A 22,921-nucleotide genomic window follows, 5' to 3' on the forward strand; every position below is an offset into this window, starting at 1 on the left:
CAAACACGTATGTTTGGAATAACTCAGAAATTTGTTTGTAGAAAATGGATTTCTTACAGTTCCAAACATTCAGAATCTAAAAGCAGTCTTTTAATGATTTCATTTCTTTGTTCAGCCAATGAAATAGAAAAGTTATAGGTAGTTCTACCAGATCTTAGTCTTTTCTACTTCTTGCTTAGTGCCATTATTAAGAGAAAAAGAAAAGAGGCAGTACTGAGTGTCCTGATAAGGTCTTAATAGATGCTGGTGCAGGAGTCACAAATATGCTAGCCTAGGGTTACAATTTGGAAGAGACACAGGGAAAAGGGGAGGGAGAAAATGACAAGTTGAAGTCATATTAAAGAAACTGATTGGAATTACATAATTTGGGGATGAAATTTATTTTGGTGTGAGTTTTTTAAGCACTAAAAGAACTTTAACTGGATAATGAACTTTAAAAAGCAGGGAGAGCTGGTGTGGTGGTACATACCTATAATCCCAGCAACTTAGGATGCTGAGACAGGATAATGGCAAATTTGGGGACAGCATAGGCTATTTAGTGTTACCCTGTCTCAAAGAAAGAAAGAAAGGGCTCAGTGGTAGAGCACTTGCCTAGCACACATGAGGCCCTAGTACCATGAAAGAGAGGAGAAGGAGGAGGAGGAGGAGGAGGAGGAGGAGGAGGAGGAGGAGGAGGAGGAGGAGGAGGAGAAAGGGAAAAGAAAGGATGTCATAGAATTGGTAGCCAAAGAGAGTTGCTTAAGCAACAGTTTCGCAAATTTATCATAGATTAGTGCCCTTGACTTTGTGGGCCCAAGAAACACGATTTTTTCATTTAAGTTAGAATTAACCAGGTCCTTCACACAGAATGGCATTTTGTTAATTTCCAAATAGAGATGGACTGAGATGTTGTCTCTAAATACAAATAGAGGCTCTTTATATTTGATGTATTTTATTACTGATTTTCAGGAGAGAATCTGCAAAAATAATGAATATGGAATGATTTTAAAGGTTCTAGAAAATGTATAAGTTTCTACAGAATAGTGAACTATTCTGTAGTTCCTGATTCTCTTGGTGATGTTTACTAGAATTCCCACTGAGTATCCCACTTCTGGGAATACATCCAAAGAAAATGATGTCAGCATACCAAAGAGACACCTGCATACCCATGTTTGTTGTGACCCTATTCATAATGTCTAAGATGTGGAGTCAGCCTAGGTGCCCATCAATGGATGAATGGATAAAGAAAATCTGGTATATACAAACAATGGAGTATTATTCAGCTATAAAGAGAATTAAAATCCTGTCATTTGTAGCAAAATGGGTAGAACTAGAAGACATTATATTAAGTACAATAAGACAGACACAAAAAGACAGGTGCTGGATGTTCTCTCTCATATGTGGAAGCTAAAAAAAGTCAACCTGGAAGTAGAATAGTGATTACTAGAGATTGGGAAGGGTGTTAAGGGTGAGGGTGGAAAAGGGACATTGGATTTTATTGGTATATGCAACATGCATATTTGGAAATATCATACTGAATCCCATTAATATGTATAATTAATACATATTAATAAAAATGTTTAAAACTAAAAAATAAATTTAAAAAAGAAAGAATTCCCAGAGAACATCTGTCTTACATGTTTATTCCTGTAGGTAGAAATTACCATATCTCCTTTTTCCATTCTTCCAAGATTAGAGCTGTATGACCTTGTTGACCTAAAGGCCATTAGGGTACCTATATGTCAGTGACTTTTATCTACTTGAGCTTCTTATGTGTCTCATAGTAGTTTTTTGCTACTTCTTTTTTTCTTAGATTTCAGTAGGTTATTGGGTTAATGAACCAATAGTTTATTGGGGGTTAAAAAAAATCTCATGTTTTTTATATATAAAAACATTTGAAGTTCTATTAATAATCAGTGAATTATAAATTATATTCCTAAGGAGGTGTGACTCACTATGAAATTAGAGATTATTTTAAAAGTAGATAGTGCTTTTAGTGGTCATGTTTATATATATTGGTGTAGCTTTTTTTTAAAGCAGTCTGTAGTGTTTACTGAGAGACTTTAAAAATATTCTTTATTTTTCAGTATAAAAGTAAAAATTCTTCTAGCCAAAGCAAACAATTAGAAATAGAGGAAAAATGTTTGTTAAATATTTTTATATTGTTTTAAATTTTCTCTGCTATATTAGAAAACAATAATTAGAGAATTAGTTAATTATGATACATGAGAATATTAGCTTTAAAGAAGAGATGGACAAATAATAGTAGTAAGTTGGGCATTTCATTGGGGGAACACAACATGAGCAAAGTCCCAAAGTTAGAAATAATTTACTGTGTAAAAGTAGTGACTAAGTTTCCTGGGAAGTGGGAGTTCATTTGGAGGAACAGGACTTGCTAGGTACCAGAGATAAAGAATGACTAAAAATATTAAAAACATGAAAATTCTGGAGAAGGACATATATAAAAGAATTTCCTGAAAACTTTAGTAAAACCTTATGACTGCATTAAAAAATGAGAAAAATCAAAGATAAAAACCATTTTGAGTTTGTATGAGGCCAGTAACAGGAATGAAACGCTGGACAAAGAGACCTTTGTGAGGCAAGATGACAGGTGTAGTTCCTGCAGTTGGTTTGAGATGCAGTGAACATAGGACAACATTTTCCTATGTGCTTGATCCTTACTTAGGATTCACTTATTCTGTAAAACTGAGTGCTGTTCTTCAGTTACCTCTACCAAGTTTAGTCTTTAAGTTGATCAATGTGAAATCTGCAAAGGAATAAAAAGAACTTTGGTGTTTTTATAAAAATAATTTAATTATATGTATGACATTTAGCTTTTAATTTTTTTTTCATATCCTGGAAACAATTCTTGTGTTTGATTCTATTCACCTTACTTGACATGTTTCTCTCTGTGGTATATTGGGCATGGGGCTGTAATCTTAAGGTACTGGTAGATCTCATTCTAAACTGTATTATAGGGAAGTTTCTTTCTTTGGCAGATGGGAGATTCTTTGGTCAGAGAGACCTACGAAGGTGAATGCTTCCCAGGCTCGCCAGTTTAAACCTTGTATTAAGCAGATAAATTTTCCCACAAATCTTATTCGACTGGAAATAAATAGTTCTCTTCTGGATTATTACACTGAATTAGATGCAGTTGTGCTACATGGTATGAAGGACAAGCCAGTGCTTTCTCTCAAGACTTCACTTATTGACATGAATGATCTAGAAGATGATGACTACGAAGAAGAGGATGGTTGTGGAATGGACAATCTTAACAAAAAATTTAGCAGTACTGCCCTCAAGGAAGGGCCAAATAATGGATATTTTGATAAATTACCATATGAGGTAAGCCAAAAATGTTCAGTAGCAATATTAGATACAACAGTATAGATCTTTAAATGTTTGGAAGTTACTGTTTATTTTGCTAGCTATCAGAGGAATTGGAAATATAATAGGTAAGGGAGTATTCCGATGTGTTGCATATTTTAGTTTTGGAAAAACTAGATGAAAAAGTTATTTTGCTACTTCTTTTGGATTAACTTCAGTAATTCTGGATAAACTATTAAGTATATGTTGTTATATCATTAAATAGCAATAGCCAAATACATAAGCCAATAATAAGAATAAGAAGTTATACTCTAATTCACAATTATACATTATAAGTATGAGCAGTATGTGCAGTTTTATACATTAAAGATAGGAGAAATAATGATTGTGAGATGACTGTTTATACCATTTAATAGTCCAGAGCTTTCCTAAGTATCATTTGTTCTTCCATACTAACTCTGGTATATATTCTTCTAGCTCTAAATTTTGGTCTAGGCAGGTCCAGAGTGCCTTCTCCTGGAAATACTTTTTTTTGTATCTTGTTTGAAATCTTTTTTTCAGTGTACTTACAGAGGAACAGTTGTGTAGGATATTTAGCATCTCTGTGTCCCAGGTATCAAATGCCAGTAAGTATTTCCCAGCAATGTGACACCAAAACCTTTCTCCACCTGTTTCCAAATATCCTTGGCAGTGAGAGTGGGGCCAGGCGTTTAGACCTCTACAAAAAACTATGTATTCCTAAAAATGATATAATCAGTTTTCTTTTTAAGAAAAATTTATAAACTCAATTTTTTTTTTTTTTTTTGGTGCTGGGGATTGAACCCAGGGCCTTGTGCATAGGAGACAAGCACTCTACCAACTGAAGCATATCCCCAGTCCTAGTCTTAAATTTTAACCAACCTATATATCCCCCTTCCAAAATGTTGGTATTTAAAATTTCACTGTAGTAACATAGGAAGCTTAACTTGCATAGAACAATAAGGCAGTTTCTTGAATACCTAACAGTAGTTATAATGTCTGTATAATATTTTATGGCTAAAATACTGTGATGTATCTGTGAAGTAGCTATTAAAATTGCTAGACATAGATGATTTAAGGTCAAGAGTTCTAAGGTCAAGTCTTGTTTTATGGAAAGGAAGCTTCACAGGTTGGATAAGACCTTCTTGGGAGAAAGGAAGAAAGATGAAGCAGAGTTGAATTGGGGCAGAGAGAGAGGAGTGTGAAATACTGAGAGTGTTCCTCCTCAGGACTCAGGGATAGCTGTTTATCTGGAGGAGAATGAATCACTTCTTTGATTTTTACCCATTTTCTAAAACTAGAAATTTAAAGTCAGTAAATATATTTTAAACAGTTTGTTGAACTTTATTCAGGCCTAATAAAATGCTTGACATATAGCATTTAAATGGAAACAGAGGGAAACCTTAGGCAGAGAGAAAAGAATGTAGAAAGGTGAGAAGTGAAACTTTGTGACTTGATTGGAAATTCCAGTATTTCAGTATGGCTGAAACATCAGATTTGACTGCAGAGGCTGCATGAAATTAGATGGAGGCTTAGGGCTGTTGCAGTGTACATCTCCATTCACATGGACTACAATGATTGGGACACCCTAGCCTTGGCAGTGCGCATCCTACTCTGCTGTACTATATAGTAGGTTTTGCCTCTGGGTTTTACCAGCAGATTTGCATTTTAACCCTTTACCCAGTGGTCTTCAGGGTACTGTCTTATTCTGGTTTATAACAAAGTTAGTTCGGGAAATCAAATACTTTAGATTTTATAAATAATTTACTTTTGCTAAAATATTAGAGCAGATTCACGATTATAATTGAATACTTTCTTTTGTTATTCTTATGCTGTCTTTGAGTGGGAGGGAAAGATGTGGAATAATAGTTAATATTCCAGAAATTATCCATAGTATTCAAGCATTTTTGCACATGCTTTGGCCCACAATTAGAATCCAGATGTTTTGGGTTCATTTGAATTTGTCTTTCATATGGCTTATGGCATAAAAAATGATTGTGAACATTGAAGATTTGTTTACTTTAAGGAGGAGGATTGTAAAATGAGATTTATGTCTTAGATTACTCTGGTGAATGGAGAATAGACCAATAGGAAGTTAGGGTGGGAGGCAGAGGTCCCAGTCAGGAAGCTACTGCAATAATTTAGACAAGAAATTATGAAGCCTTCCAAGTTGGAATGTTTGAAGAAGACATTAGGTGGGAGAAATATTTCAGAAGTTCAAAGGTTGTAATCAAAAGTAACTGGTGAATGTGGAGGTGAAAAACATCAGCGGGAGTTTTAGGTTTCAAGTTGGAATGACATGGTGGGCGGACATGCCATTAATTTTAAAATAGTAGATGAAGGTAGGAAGGTGCCTGTGATTCATCAAAGTAGACTTGTCTGTGGAGAATAGTGGGCACTTGCTATTTGAGTTGGAAACTCATCAGGAATGTCTGAGTGTACATTTGAACAAGTCACATCTAAATAGAGGGGCACCACGGTAGATGAAGTTGACAAGTGAAACACTGTGAAGTTTGAATAAAGAGCCAGGAGTAAAATTCTGGGTAACATTAATTAAGACATCCAAGAGTTCCATAGAGGAAAATAAGCTAGAAAAGGGACTTGGGATAAAGATGAGAGAGTCTTAAACCAAACCATTAGGAAGTTGAAAATGTCTGGAAGCCATAAAAAGACATCAACTGTAGAGGGTTGTTTCAAGTGCTCATTAGTTTTGGTCATTGGGAGAACTTCAATATAGTATTTTACCATGATCAATTTAATGGAGCCATTATTATAGGGTGATGAATGAGGAATGTTACCATATTTGTTCCCACATTTAGTCTCTGTGGAAGAAACCAGGCGATAGAATTGATATTCTTGGAAGGACATTAATTAGCTTTGATGAAAGCAGAGTACCATATCGAGAGTTAATACTGCAAAGTACAGTGAATGAGATTAGGTATATTTTGGGAGTTCCGCTCAATGTGTCACATCCTGTCTTCATTGTGTTATACAAATATACTTTATACTAGGATCCCCTCCATGCCAAAAAAAACAACAACACATTTTGACAGACAGTATATATTAGGTGAGTAATAATTAATGGATATTGTCTTGTAGACCTAAACCCTATATCTTTTATTTAATCAAAATCAAAACTGCTCTTTCACATTGTCATTGTCATGGTTTTAATGACTCTTTATTCTTTTTATATTTTAATATTTGCTTAAAATTTAATATTCAGTATCAGAATGTTTTCATATAATATATACCTTTTAATACAGTGCTTTTTCTTTGGAACTATGCCAAAAGTTTCTGGGAGTTTTTAAAGTAACCATCTGGAAAAAGTAAATTATTTATCTTCTGATACAGGATTTCTCTGTACTAGCTGCTTAAAAATTCTACAATAACTGAAACAATTTGAGTTAATTCTACAGATTTCAAATTATTACTGTTGTCAAGCTCAGATTACTTGTAGTTTTCTTTCAAACATTTATGAAACAGACAATTCTTGTATTATTTAAACTCTGTTTCATAGTATAAAGAAGACATTTTCAACTCTTGTATGAAGCTAGGGTAACATTAATTAAGATAGCACACAAAAAGAAAACTATCAGACCGATTTTACATATATGAACAACTTAAAACAAAGGAAGTTGGATTGTTTTAAAAGGATAATACCAGAAAATCATTTGAGATTTGTTCCTGAAATTTGAGGGTGTTTTCATGTTAGAGGGTTTATGTACTAATACCATAGTACTAGGTTAAAAGGAGAAGAATCTTAAAATCATTTCAGTAAATGTGTAAACAAGTTGATAAGTGACAGCTAAATAGATAATCATATTTTAACCATTTCTTTTAAATTGTACATATTTTATTAAGCTGTCTTACCAATTATCTACTAACAACTATCATAAACCAAGAACTAATATCACATTTAATTATCAAACAGTAGAAATGCATTGTCCAATATGTTAGCCACCAGCCATATGTACTATTGAGCACTTGAAATGTGACTAGTATGAGTTGAAATGTGCTAAAGTGTAAAATAACACCCAGTATTTTAAAGACCCACTTTGGAAAAAAAAGAATGTGCAATATCTCAGTAGTAATTTTATGTTGATTACATGGTAAAGTGATAGTTTTGTTTTAGTCAGCTTTTTTGCTGCTGTGACTAAAAGACCTGATAAGAACAATTAGAAGAGGAAAAGTTTATTTGGGGGCTCACAATTTCAGAGGTCTCAGTCCAAAGATGGCTGATTTCATTCCTCAGGGCCAGAAATGATACCAAACACCATGACCAAAGAATGTGGTGGAGGAAAGGGACTCAGACATGATCAGAAACAGAGACTCTCCTCACACGGCAAAATATAAACCCCAAAGACATGCCCGAATGACCTACCTCCTCCAACCACACCCTACCTGCTTTCAGTACCACTCAGTTAAACCCTGCTAGAGGATTAATTCACTGATTGGGTTAAGACTCTCATTTCCCAATCATTTTACTTCTAAACCTTCTTGCATTGTTTCACACATGGGCTTTTTGGGGACACACATCTGAACTATAACATACATAAACTAAAGTGAAACTATTTCTTTTTACTTTTTAAGATGTAGTTACTAAAGAAATTGGGAATTATATATATGCTGAACTTTCATGGCTCACATTTGAATTAAAGCCATGAATAGAAATGTAATTTAACATTATTGCCGAAGTATTAGCCAGAGCTGGTAGACATGAGAAAGAAATAAAAGGCATAATTTTTGGAAAATCATTTGCAGAGAAAATGTTTATATATCTAAAACACAGGAGAATAGACCAAAAAACTATTAAGAGCAATGAGTAAATTAGCGGGTTACAAAGTTAATAGACAAATCAATTGCAGTAGGAACTCTAGGAACAAATTGATCATTTAATGATGAGTCATAGCATGCTCTCAAGTAGAAAGATACAATAAAGCAAAAATGTCAGTTTTCTTTAAAGTAACTGTGTGTTTAACCAAGTCCCAATTAAAATGCAAATTGTTAAATTGAAAAATTCACCTAAGAAATATGAAAATAATTAGGAAAATTCCAGATAAAGAAGAATGATAGAGGGGTATTAGTCCTGATTTTCATTTGCAACCAAATGATCTAGTGCATGCCAACACATACATTGAAGAGATTAGAAAAAGAAGTATATTTAGCTTGGAGCCAATACCCAATTCTAGTTGGTGGTCCCAGTTGTGGTGATGCAGCACCAGTTTTGCTATCTTCTAGTAATGGAGTTATAATAAACTATATTAGTGTAACTAGAAGAAAAGTACATTTGGCTTGTAAAGTAAATCAAGGTAACAAAGAAATGCACCACCCCTAATTCAGAAGATATCAGTATCAGCCACTAATAGAACTATATACCATTCTGAGAATGCTGCAAAGACTAGAATTAGAAACTCCCAAAAGTTTGAATCATAATAGCCAATTGTCCTATTTTTTTTTTTCTGTAAATCAATGTACTTATTAGTCAATATCTTCTGGTCCTTGTTCACATTTTCATAGGTAGGATTTGATATTCTACATTTTAATAATTTAAAACATACTATTTAGTTTTTATTGAAATTAATCATACACTTAATGTAAGGACAGAGATACCTGCAAAAAAGCAATGCTTTTATGAAAAAGAGTAGTCCCCACCCCCCTCACCTAAGCCAAACCTACTTCTCTTTTTAACTCCAGTGCCTGATCCTTATAGTCACACATCATACTTTATATAAAATATACATATTAGTTAATGGCTATGAAATTGAGAAATACCAATTGTCCTATTACATATCCTATTATATATCCACATGTAAGGAAAATATTTGACCCATGACTTTCTGAATTTGTCTTATTTTGCTTAACATAATATTCTCAAATCCCATTACTTTCCTGCAAATGACATAATTTCATTTTTATTTATGGCTGAATAAAACTCCATTGTCTAACATATACACTTTTTTTTTTTTTTTGGTAGGTACTAGGGATTGAACTCAAAGGCACTCGATTATCGAGCCACACCCCTAGACCTATTTTTTGTATTTTATTTAGAGAAAAAGGGTCTCAATGAGTTGCTTAGCACCTCACTTTTGCTGAGGCTGGGTTTGAACTCCTGATCCTCCAGCCTCAGCCTCCTGAGCCGCTGGGATTACAGGCGGGCACCACCATGCCTAGTTCAACACATACACTTTTACAATTTTAGAAGAAAACTTATTTTACCTTGAGGGTTATTGAAATGGAAGAAATAATGGATAGATATATGAAACAGAATAGAGTTCAGAAATATATTAAGAGGAAAGAAGTAAACAGTAGCAGCTCACTTGGAAAAAAAAAAAGAAGATAAGAAGAAACCACAAAAGTAGTCCCATACTTTCTTGTTTTGATACAGCGCTGTCTATGAAGTAGGTGAATGGGTCCTTTTTTACACTGTGGATATATAAAGTGATGTAAACATTTACAAGGGCAGTTTGTCCTTATATCAAAACTTCTAAATGCATGTAATTTACCCTAACAATAAATTTTCAAAGTTTACTAAGATGAACATACATACATAATGTATACACATAATGATATTGCAATATAATTTGTAATAAGAGAAAATCAAGAAATCCATCAATAAGAAACTAGTTGAATTATTATGTCACATCTATGAAATGGAATGAGGTGGACCTGTTTGTGCAGATGAAGAACCATCTAGTATGTATCATGAAATGAGAAAAGCAAAGTGCTGAACAGTATATATCATATCATTCCTTTAGTGCATATCCAAGAATATACACATTTATCTAGAAGATGTCAGAAAAAAACGTTAACAATGTTTATTTCTGGGGAGAGAATTGTTAGAATTGACCTTAGAGAGGGAGAAACTTGTCATTTTCTATTTTTCTTCAGTGTTTGGATTTTCTGATTTTTTTTACCAGAATTTTTGTTAATTCATCTTTTACATGTCAACAGGGTTATCTCATTGATGAGATTTGCTAAAGAAAATGCAGTTGTGGTAGGGATAGGAACCACAGCAGTGAAATTTTGCAGTGGGAGAGAGAGATTGGGCTAGCGGCAAATACCTCATGGGGTAAGTGGGAATTTATAGCCAATCAGCATGTTGAGGGTGAGTTGATGGAAAAATTACTAAGAAGAAACATCAGGAGAAAGGGGGGATTTGGACTAAACTGAATGAAAGGATTCATCCTAGAGATAGGTAATCAGGCGTTCCCCGGGGGATGGTAAAGGGTGAACATTCTTGCTAAACTAACTTAGGAGGAATCATAAAGCTTTTTGCTGGAACTGGATTTTGATAACGAAGTGCACAAGGGAGCCTAGAAGGTCTAGAAGCCTATCTAAGTTTTTGACCAAGCAGAGAATCTTTGTCAGCTTTTGGACAAATTATTATTTTTCTTCTCTTTCCCTATCTTCAGAATAAACATACATATATCCTAACATTATTTTTAAAGCCTAGTTCAGATGTTAAAAGTAAATAGCAAGAATACCCCAAACCTTATGAGCATCAGATGATTAATAAATATATCACATTATATTATATATGTTCTTTTAAAGATCATACTGTTGTTACTCTGTATTTTGTAGTGTTTTTGCCAAAAAAAAGAGAAATTCTTACCTAAAATTTATACTGAACCTAGATAGTAAATTGAAAAAAAGATGATTTATATTACGGGGTATAATTATAAAAAAGAAAATTTATTAAATGCCCTGCATTAAATTTAAAAAAACAGTCCTCATCTAAATAAGATTTGAACATTTAGCAATTATTTAATTTTATTTTTATGATTCTTGGTTCAGTATAAGCTATTTAAGCAGTTGTTCTTTGTAAACTAGTTTAAAAGCCCCCAATTATTCATTAAGAAAAAACAAATCTTGGATTAGTTCAAGGAGATAATTGAGAGAAAAAGATCTTTTTGATTCCGTGTGGTTTATTTTTATGTATATTCACTACTCCATCCTTGCTGCTTTAAGTGCCCTTTTTTCTTTTTCCTGGAATTCTACATTAGTTCCTTGGTTTGTTGTTCTTCCTGTCTCCCTTGCCTTTTGTCAGAATAATCTAAGCTCCTCTGTGAGGCTCTGTGTAACTGTGTCCTTAACACTATTTTCACCTAGTTTGCCCCTCTCCCTTTAAAGCTGAGTCCTCCTGGCACAAGTACTTTCACTTTGGAATTAGGTGTGTGTCTTGTGTTAGGCTCTAGTAGTATTCTATGTTGCTTTCTATCAATGCTATTAAAGTACATCCTTGTACTTACTAGTATCCCCACTGGACTGTAGCACTCTGAGAATGAGAACTTTTTGTTTTCTATCACCAGTGTTTGGCATGTAGTAAATGCTGAGTCTATGAAAAATTGTATTAGTCAACAGATCACCAAAATGTATCTTTGTACCCTAAGGAAGAAGAGTTGTCAGCATGAGCTGCATATTTAAACATTTTTGAAATACAGTATATTTATCTGTGTGTATTTTTTTTCTATTTGGATAATTTTGTTAATTGTTGATTTATTTGCTATGTGAAAATGATGTTATAAAATGTGATACTGGTTATTATTAGGCCACATTATATGTTTAATAAAATAATCTTACTCTTTTTCACTCTTGATGATCTTGGTTTCTCTGTTTTGGGTAGCTTATTCAACTGATTCTGAACCATCTTACACTACCAGACCTGTGTAGATTAGCACAAACTTGCAAACTGCTACACCAGCATTGCTGTGATCCTCTACAGTATATCCACCTCAATCTGCAGCCATACTGGGCAAAGCTAAATGACACTTCTCTGGAGTTCCTGCAGGCTCGATGTACCCTTGTCCAGTGGCTTAATTTATCTTGGACTGGCAATAGAGGCTTCATCTCTGTTGCAGGATTTAGCAGGTTAGTGCAAAGCCTTATTGAGTTTTTATTATTATTATTATTAGCAGGCTACACTTACTGTGTAATAGTTTTTATAATAAATGTAAAGTTCTATACTATGTATCTTACAGAAATTAAAAAATAAATATGGTTTATATGTAGAATGTTGCTGTTTATAAACGTAAAAGTGTTTCAGCATTCTCTTCAGCTAAACTATAGAGAAACTGGTGCACTCCTGTAATCCCAGCTATTTGGGAGGCTGAGACAGGAGGGTGGCAAGGTGAAGGCTAGCTTGGGCAACTTATTTAGACCCTGTCGCAAAGTAAAAAAGGGTTGAGGGATGTAGCTCAGTGCTAGAGCACCCCTGGATTCAGTCAGCAATATAGAAAAAAAAAATTCTTCACTTTTTATTTTTTAAATCCCAACTGACTTTCAACAGAACTTTTTTTTCCATTCCCATATTTTCAGCTGAGATGATTAACACATTTAAAAAAAAAAAAAAAAAACTATTTCCAAATCAAAATCTACCTCTCTAATGTGATTTGTCAGAAATGGAAAACAATTTATTACAGAACATTTTTAATTAAATCTTAATTACATGTGCAATATATCACCCAAATTTAGAAGCTCATTTAAACTAATTATGTTGAAAATGCAATTGCATGCTAGACGACCACACTTGCAGACCTGCCCAGGTGTTTCTGCTCCTTTCTATTTAAGCATTTTGTCTCCTTACTATTAAATGTCTCCTGTTAAACATTTGAAAGCTTGCCACAAGTGCATATTCATTTAGTAATGCCATAGTAATTTTTCTTATGATACAAACAGGTGCCTCTCTTAACCTTGATGATAGTTGTCCTCATTGTATGTTATATATGATTCCATTATTTTCATGAAGTTAAATAATGAATTAGAAACTTTGCAGAAATTACCTGTTATTTTTAATTATTGAACAGAGTTTCATCCTGTTTTTTTTTACAAACTAAAAATGAACTGCAGCTATCCCTACACATATCCCCAGTAAAATGCATTTTTGTATGCTGGTTTTAGAATCAGAAATTTAAACATGGAGCCTTGTTTTCACTTGACTCAGATTATAAAAATAAAGATGCAGTTTCAGAAAGAAATTTGATAACATTAGATTTCAATGAAGTTCTAATGGTTGAAATAGTAACAATGTGTTAAAAATGCTAACAATGATAGTTTTCACATCAAATTAAAAAAAAAAAAATACAAGTAGTAAGGCTCCCAGGTTGAAACCATGGATGCACTGAGTTTCTTTTCTGCCAAAAGTAGATTTTGGGAAAAGGCTCATTGCTAGATATATGACCCCTGTGCAGTGGAACACATTATAGCGCCAGAAAGAGGATGATCCCTTTTCTTCCCATCATAAAGGTCACAGCTGATACCCTATATCAAAAGATAAACAAACAAACAAACAAAAAAGTTAAAATTTTTATTTAGTCATAGTTTTACATGCTACAGGACCTTTCAGAATAAAGACCCAAAGATACATGAAAAACTATCTAATGTTATGCTTAGGTTCAGTGAAGCAAGGACAGGCATGTAGAAATGTGATTGGACAAAAAGTGTATCATCCTAATAGTAATGGATTGAGTGGGGAAAACTAGCAAGTCTTGTCTATTCAGATTCTTCTTTCGTTTGTGTTGTAGCATTTCTTCTTCCTAAATATGGGGCAGGACTTCTCTGGAATGAGATTATTATGACCCAGTATTGGATAAGGGTATGTCAGAATTTCTTTATGACCAGCTCCTAGATAGAAAGGCAGGGGAAGGTTAGAGTAATATGTTAAAGCTTTATGGCATGCTTTGGGGAAAAGAAATTCTATCTATGTCCTATCTTGAGAAAGAGGAATTCTGGTTTCTTTGACTTGTTCTGGGGGAGGGGGGTGGAGGGGATGGTGGGCAAGAGACAGGGCAGGAGAAAGTCAGAGAAAACTTGGTTATGAGGCTGCTTCTGAGACCTTCCAGTGTCTTTTAGTTCAGAGTATTCAGCATGGCAAAGCTCCATACTTCGAAGTATCATTTTCTGAATCCTAGCAATAGCTTAGTTCTTTTTATTTCTCTCTACCTTAAACGTACCCACATTGTTTGCAAATTTCCCTCTCTGCTAATGGGACCAAGAAAATCCGAAATTAATGATTATGATTTAGAGCATATATTATTAATAATAAACCAAAACCAACAGAATATCAGACAGATAGAATACTTGATGTCAGTAAGCATTGTTTTACAATATACAGATGTCTAGGGCATTTTAATTACTCTCATAGCTCTTTCCACAGTGTTTTCCACTGTTAGGAATTTGTTTTTATCTTTCGTGGCAAGGCAGGGTAGTGGATATTTTTGACCATGTAAAAAGATATATAAGATATACAGTTTCTTCCTTCAGCAGGGAAGATAGTTATAAAGATAAATATCTTGTTTAAACATATTATTTACATAATTTTATAAGTAAAATAACAGGGTGGCAACTAATGATTCTAGACATTAGATAAAATGTTGGTAGCAAACAGCTAAGGTCCAGTTTCTTAGGCAAAGTGCTGCGTATAATCATGATAATGAGTAAAATGTAAAGGCAATACTAAATAATTTTTTTAACATTCTCTTTATGTAGCTTATTCAAGTGCATTAGAAGAAACATGAGTTGTGAGAAGAAAACTAAGCAGTTATTTTTCTTAATTTTAGGCTAGTAATGATAAAGATTGTCTTTTGAGAAGGTACAGTTTCAGCCACTTTCTCACAAGCAATTTTCTACCATTTTTATGTTCAACCAGATGAGTTTCTGTAGGCCTATTTGAATAATCACAAAAGTGCATATATAAATTCTCCATATTTTGCTATAGTATTTTAGTCAATAAAACCATAAATTTTGCTAGCATTTTTTTAAGCCTAGTCACTGTTTCCATTAAGAAAAGAAAGTTAAAGTAACAGGAAGAGAAAAAAATTGGGGGAGGGTGGGGGCATATTGGAGGTTTGCCTGCTGATTGCTATTGGCCCCTCAACTTGACTACTGAATTGACAGTCATTATAACTTGTAGGCAGCATTCCCAGAATAAACAATAAATATTCATGGCTTGATTATTAATGAATAACCTATGAATAAGTATGGCCTATTTATGCTCATTACTGTGAAGAAGACTTATTTATAATACTTTAAAGAAAAAAATGTACATTTTAAAACTAGAGACCAATGATGATGGTGAGCTGCTTTTTGAGCAAGTCTTTAGGAAAAAAATTGATGTAGTTACTTTGGTGCCTAAAAACCTTGTCTTTACAAATTAGAACTGTTTAACTGGATTTTAAAGAATTTTTTTTTATGAATTTGTATTATTCAGAATAGCAGAGAAATAGGTTAAATTGGAATAACAAGAACATAAAACTTTTAATCAGTTATTAAAAATCCCGTTCCATCCACAGATTTGTGATTTGCAACTTTGAGTACTGCTCATGAATATCATTACTCATTAAAATTACATCCATTGTAATTCCACTTTTATAATACAGTTTTCTAAAGTCTTGAATATTACTTTGCTTCCCTGCCAGTTTGTGCTTTAAAGTTTCATCACTTAATTTTGTTGAAAAGGTTTTAAGTCCATTTTTCCACTACCATTTTTTTTTTTTTTGAATAGGTGCCAAATCACCCTGATTTTTACCTCAGTGATTGCAGGTTTTTACCTTTAAACCCTTTACTTATTCTAAGTAGTGTGTATTCATTTCTTAAAAAAAATTCTTGGGTGCTTTCTAGAATCAAGAACTTTTTAGATGTTTTCACACACAGAATTATAGTTTTGTAATATAAAGGACTTATTACTCATTCATATATTTATTTAGTTGCCTGCCTATATTTTATACAAGGTTCCTCTTTTAGATTGTCAGCTCCTAGACAGTAGAAACAATTTCTTTTCCACTCTTTCTACCATTACTGGATATCACCATAATCAGTTAAGCAAGAAGTTTTGTTTTTAATGACTTTATTTTGAGCCAGATATATTAAATAATGTTCTAAGTTATTTGGAATCAAAATTATTTTAAATATACTGTTTTATAGAACTGAGTGAGGTTCAACTAACAATACCTAAGATTAGGAATTAGAAGCCATGGATATTTTTATCTAATTCTCCCTTACCTCCATACTTCAGACAGGTTGTGAGGATTAGTGCCTTTTATTTTGTGATGAGTAAACTCAGATTAAATTATTCATTCATGGGATGTTAATTATTTTAGGGTGCAAGTTACCATTTAGTAAATTACTTCTCATGTACTTGTATTCTTCTGGACAAATTAATTCACCTCATAAGGATAAGCAATTTACTTTATCCTCCAGAGACTCCTTTTCTCATAGCAGGAGACATAGTTCAAATTTGTTTATCTGAACTTAGGTGTCCTCATAAAACCTTCAATTTAAAAAAATACTTTTAAGAATTCACAATGTAGAATGAATAGCTGTAAGAATAATGAAGCTGTAGTTCTCCTTTCAAGTGACCCATGTCATAGTTGAGATGAGTAAATAATTCACCAAGACAAAAGCATACATAGAACTCTGCATTAAAATAAAATTTCCATGAGGAACATTAAGGAAAGAAATTGTTCAGTGAATTGAGCTTACTGTTGCTTCTGCCATTTTAGAATGGAGGTATCATGAAAAGGCAAGTAGAAAAGATCTTGTAAGAGATCCTGTAAGGAAAAGAGAATATGGGTATATTGACCAAATAATCTTCTCATAGTGGAGGTATACAATTTAAGAGTATTGAGAGTGAAAAAAAAAATTCAGAAGACTAGTATAAATATGGTCATTGTCTTTATTTTGCTTTTACATTGTATCATTCATTAAGTCAACTTGAAAGTTGGCTTTCTGGTGATTGGATTTATAGCACTCAAAATACTTTGGAAGAGAAAGGTTCAATAATTAAAGGAAAAAGAGAAGGAATGTCAAGTCTCCAAGTCATTCTAAGTTAAATATGAAACAGAAATGCAGATCAAAGTACTTTGCCAATAAAGAAGACCATAGGAAATAAGATGCCTTAAAGCTTTTAATTCTAAGGGAATTAATAGACATATTTAACTTTTGTAATTTGTGAATAGTTTTAGAATTATCAAATAGGATATTTTTTAATTCTCCGAAATGCTATATCTGTTTTTGGATTTCTAACTTTTAAAATAATAAAAAACTCCCAATAACTACTTGTTACCTTACTCAACGTAAGGTAAACATGTTAATTTTATCCTATTTCTTGGGTATACCTTGACCTTATTAAAGGAAAAATACTGAGTGTTTATCACCATGTTTGTTAATAGCACCTGGATCTTGTGTGCTCTCCTCTCTTTCCTGAATATTGAAATGGTCCCCCCTTTCTGCCTGCTTTCCTCTCAATCTCATAACACAAAAACCATAAGGATTCTGGTAAAACACAAGGAAGTGGTGACACTCCTCTGCTCAAAACCTCTAAAGATTAGGAATTCCATTTCTCTCAAAATAAAAGCTGAAGTCTTTATAATGACATGGTATCTCATCTCTGATCTACTTATTTCCCCCTTACTGTGTGCCTCCTGTGTCAGCTTCCTTATTCTTCTTTGTTCTTGTCTTCAAACCAGTGTATTTGCCCTTTAAACCTTCACCTTCCATCTGCTCTTCCTCCAGACATCTGCTTTGCTCACCCTCTCATTGAAGCTTCTCTAATCAAACTTCCTGTTGACCTTCCCTGCATTTATTTGCTCCTTATTGCTTTTCAGCCTTTAATATATTATTTATTTTATTTGTGTCTATTTTCCTTCTGTCACTAAAATGTAAGTAGGCTGTGTGAGAGGGACTGGGCTATCTCCCCAGTGCCTAGGCTACTGTCTGGGGCACAGTGGAAACTCACTATCTGCTTGCTGAATGAATGGAAATGCTTTATGCAGACTGCAGTTTAACAAATAACCAGCACAGGTAATAATAGGAAGACCTGTTGGAGGAGATCTAGGAGAAGAATTCACAGGAGGAGCATCAGAGGTTTAAGGGAGTAGTGGGCAATTGTATGAAATGTCAGAAATAAATCACATAATACAAATACTGATAAGAGAGGGCACTGAATTTAGCAATTAAAAGGAAAGGGTAAATTTAGGGAGAGCAGAACACAGACTGCAATGGATTAAAAGTAAATGGGTATTCAAGCATAATATCTATGAAAACTGGGTTATTTGCAATATTTAAAATAAATCTGAGGCAACTGAATTCTGTTGTTTAAATATGAGCTAACCAATATTTAACTGACATTTTAATATTTGTGGGGTGCTTTGACCTTTAAAAATTGCTTTCACATATTATTTGATGATCGAAACCATGGGGCAATGTAGTAAGTGTTGTTCAAGTCTTCCTTTCACAGCTAAGGAAATGTGAGATTTGAAAGAATGCCTTTTCTCATGTCACTGCTAGAAAGTAGTAGAACAGTGTAAAAAAAAAAAGAATCCCTATTTTTAACTTCTACTAAAGTATTGTTTCTTTATTTACACAAGTGATTCAATTTGGTTCAGTTTTATTTTGTATGTTCCTTTATCAGCTTCTTAAATCATTTAGGAAAAAAAAGATGTGGCATAAATTAATAGTAGTAATATTGTTGATGTGACACTGATGGACAAGATTATGTCAAGAGAACTGAACAAGAATAATTGGTTCAATTTGCTTATTTGATAAAGTTCCATACATTCAAATGCTCCTAGATTCATTTTAGTTTTAGGTTTCTAACAGATGGTGGTTATGGACAGGACTGTTTTCTCCCCATCTGTAATGTAACTAATATAAAATTGTGACCTACTCTGATAAAGCATTTTCTGTCACCTTGGATTATTTCTGAGTAGTTTAGTTACTAAATAGTTAGAGCTACAAGAAACATATCACAACTGTGCACTTAAACAAACCTAGAAATTTTCTGAGTTGAAAGGAGGCTTTTCTGATTGTTTTGAGGTCATTTAATTGAAGATGTCATTTCATGTGCAGTATTCCAAATATATTACCTACCCAGTTCTGAGTATTGTTACTGGGGAAATATCTTCCAAGAGTTTAGAGTTTTTTTTTTCCTTTTAATCTTTACCAACTCAGTTGTGCATTATAGGTAAGTAGGAGAAATATATCCTCTGCTTTTTTAATTTTCCACTTAGCATTAGCTGACTTTTTACATGATGTGAATCCATTTTGTCTTCTCAGGTTGATTTATTTTAACCTAACCATGCACATTTTAGCATGCAGTGAATGAGAATTTAAGTGAAAGATGTCTTATGTTTTTCATAATATAAATTCATTTTTCTAAGCCTTTCTCCTTAAAATTAATATAAGTTCCAAGTTCTTATAAAAAATCTTTTAATTTTATGAAATTCATGTGGAATATTGTTTTTACAGGTTTCTGAAGGTTTGTGGATCTGAATTAGTACGCCTTGAATTATCTTGCAGCCATTTCCTTAATGAAACTTGCTTGGAGGTTATTTCTGAGATGTGTCCAGATCTACAAGATTTAAATCTCTCATCCTGTGATAAATTACCACCTCAAGCATTTAACCACATTGCCAAGTTATGCAGCCTTAAACGACTTGTTCTCTATCGAACAAAAGTAGAGGTAAGAATAACTCATTTATCTTTCCTTGTGCAATAACCAACTGAATATTTGTTTTCCTTTATTCATATTATTATGATCTCTGATTTTTTAATAAAGGTTAGTATGCTATGTGATTACTCTAAAATCATTAGAGCTATTTCAGTCATTTCAGTGTTAGAATCTATTATGTTTCTAAATTGTAAAGAAATGTTCTTTTTCTGTTAACTCTTAAAATGTTTATGGTGCTGTGTTCTTTGTGTTCCCAGATAAAGAAACAAACAGTGGGCTAAGGTACATTGAAATATTGGCAGGGAATGAATTAGAGAAAATGGTGGGAGGATAGTGTTTAAGAGAACATCTATCAGAGGGGAGGAAGCAAAGAGGAATTTATCCAGGCCCAGACTTAAGGGTGTAAATTCCTGATGGCATAGTTCATGAGGCTCATTTAAAAAATAATAGGTTCATGTCATATATAGTAGTCTACTACTGTTTTTTATATATTATTTCTAGGACATCTTTCCAGGTTAGAACATGTACTGTCCAGTTCTTTTCATTAACTCAGTACTGTAAGTCATACCATAATCTAGTTAGCATCCTCAAAATGATAAATATTGAGTTTTTCCTAGTAATTTTTCTCTTACAAAATATCTAGCAACAACATTATTCTGAACATAGTTTATGTATGCATGCTGTTATTGCTGTAGGATGGAGTCCTAAAAATGGTATTGTGGATTAGAGTGTGTGTGTAGGTCCCTGTTGTAAACATACATTTTCTATTATATACTTGTTTCCTATAAAACAGACATGTTAGCCTGCTTTCTAGTCCTCAAATGTTATTACATGTTCCAAGAATTTTGTTAGATTATCAAATATTTTAATGTTTTTCTAGCTCATTAAATATTTCTATAAAGATGGCTTCTTGGACCTGATAAATGCAGGCTCCCTTATTATCTGTTCCTGATAAATGCAGGCTCCCTTATTATCTCCCTTATTATCTGTTCATGTAATCTGGTTTTATTTCCCTGTCACTCTCTGAAATGATATTTGTTTTCTTGCTTATATTATTTTTCTTCATGGTAAGGATACATAACGATAGGTACCACATCTATTTTTTTATGCTATGTTTTTAGCATCTAAAATAGGATTTGGTAAAGACTGGCCAAAAATATTTGTCAAGGAAAAGAATAAAGATAATCAAATTACTTTTCCAAATGATATATCAATGACTTTCCCACTCTCAGTATTTCAGTTTTTTTTAATATTTTTTGTTGTCAATGGACCTTTATTTTTTAATTTATTATTTATATGTGGTACTCACAGTCGAACCCAGTGCCTCATACATGCTAGGCAAGCGCTGTACCACTGAGCCACCACCCCAGCCCCAGTATTTCAGTTTCTAGGTCTCTAAAATGGGAATATTAAAAATATAGATCTTTCCGGGTGCAGTGGCACATGCCTGTAATCCCAGAGGCTGGGAGATTGAGGCAGGAGGATCACGAGTTCAAAGCCAGCCTCAGCAAAAGCAGGGAGCTAAGCAATTCAGTGAGACCCTGTCTCTAAATTAAATACAAAATAGGGATAGGGATGTGGCTCAGTGGTTGAGTGCCTCTGAGTTCGATCCCCATTTATCCACCCCCACAAATACAGATCTCATTTAATCACTATGTACATGTACATGTACTTAGGTAGTACCTGGAACATAGTAAATTCAATATATACTAATAAAGGTAATAGTAGTAGTACTATTATCGTGGCAGCTTTGTAGTATGTTTTACTATCTGTAGGAGAAGATTGTTTTCCTTGTTATTTTCAAACATTTTTTTGTGGGGGGAGTGTCCTTATTTTTTTTGGATGTATCTTTCAGCAAGGATTTTATTAGAAGTGTACTCATTATATTTCATTTTGCTTTCTAATAAGATTTCCCATCTGTTCATGTAGGTCTTGTTTTATATCTAACAACATGTTGTAGTTGTCTTCACTTAGATCCTAAATCTTTCTGGTTAAATTTGTTCATTGCATATTAAATTTTCAGGTGCTATTTTCCCTTTCATTTAACTTTAACTGGTTATTGTTAGTCTGAAGGATAATTTGTTTTTCTAAAAAAAAAATCTTTTATCTGTTTACCTAAGTTAATGCATATAATTATTCTAATAATTTTTTTACTTATGTCTTTGGACTTTCTAATGCATGTATATAATCTGGAATTTAATATGCTTTTTATTTCTTTTCCAATGTTTGAAATGTTACTTCTAATAGATAGAACTTCACAAATAATGTGGAATAATAGAGTTATAGCAGTTTTGCCAGCGTTATTCTTAATGTAATGGGAATGTCTTTAATATTGTCTTTTCTTTTTTTATATTTATTCAACAAATGTTTGAGTATCTTTTAGGTATGTGAAACTGCTTCAGACACTTGGACTTCAGGAGTGAACTAGACAGTTTCTCATGTAGCTTATTATTTTTACATGTTTTTGGTGTTACTTTCTGGTTAAGTAGTCTTTATCATCCTTATTTCATAAAAATATTTTATGAAAGATATATATTGTTTTTAAGCCTTGTTAACACTCAGTTCTTGTATTGCCAGGTTTTGTTTTGTTTTTTGGTACTGGGGATTAAACCAAGGACCTTGAGCATATGAAGCAGGCATGTTACTCCTGAATTGGACTTCCAGTCCCCAATCCCGATTTTTTTTTAATTTGTAGAATGAAAGAACTAATGTCCCAAAATGCTATTTTAAATATAGGTTTAGCCCATGTTTTCATTGGTCTGTGGTGAAATGATTCACAATTTGTGTGGGTATAAAATTTGTCATTTATTTTCTCTTAGGTAGAATTGTCCATTCTGAAATAATGCCATATTTGTTTTTCATTGCTACCTTTACTTTTTTTTCTTCTTCTTCTGGATGTATCTTTCAGCAAGGGTTTTATTAGAAGTATACTCATTATTGAACCCACGGCCTTCTGCATGCAAAGCAAGCACTCTACCAAGTGAGCTATCTCCCCAGCCTCATACCTTTACTGTTTTATTGGCCTTTACACTATATAGGCTGATATCCTCTGAGCAAAATAATACCTTATTCAAAACTTTTCTGAATGTTCAACTTTAAGAATAAATAATTATTGAATGAGCCTTTAAGAAGAAAAACCAAACTTACTAGGCA

General features: G+C 33.2%; 1 protein-coding gene across 5 annotated transcripts in view; it reads left to right on the top strand.

Moving 5' to 3' along the window:
* Positions 1-22,921, top strand: part of Fbxl4 (F-box and leucine rich repeat protein 4) — a 97,564-nt gene that overhangs the window by 16,799 nt on the left and 57,844 nt on the right. For all 5 annotated transcript variants that reach the window (XM_058575518.1, XM_046431095.2, XM_046431086.2 and 2 more), the window contains exons 4-6: positions 2,979-3,324; positions 11,948-12,192; positions 19,567-19,780. In XM_058575518.1, coding sequence (XP_058431501.1) covers positions 2,979-3,324; positions 11,948-12,192; positions 19,567-19,780 — 805 coding nt within the window. The remainder of the gene's footprint in view (positions 1-2,978; positions 3,325-11,947; positions 12,193-19,566; positions 19,781-22,921) is intronic.

Source organism: Marmota monax, unplaced genomic scaffold, assembly GCF_021218885.2.
Source record: "Marmota monax isolate L192 unplaced genomic scaffold, Marmota_monax_Labrador192_F-V1.1 WCK01_AAM20220418_F8-fsc00013, whole genome shotgun sequence".
Taxonomy (NCBI): domain Eukaryota; kingdom Metazoa; phylum Chordata; class Mammalia; order Rodentia; family Sciuridae; genus Marmota; species Marmota monax.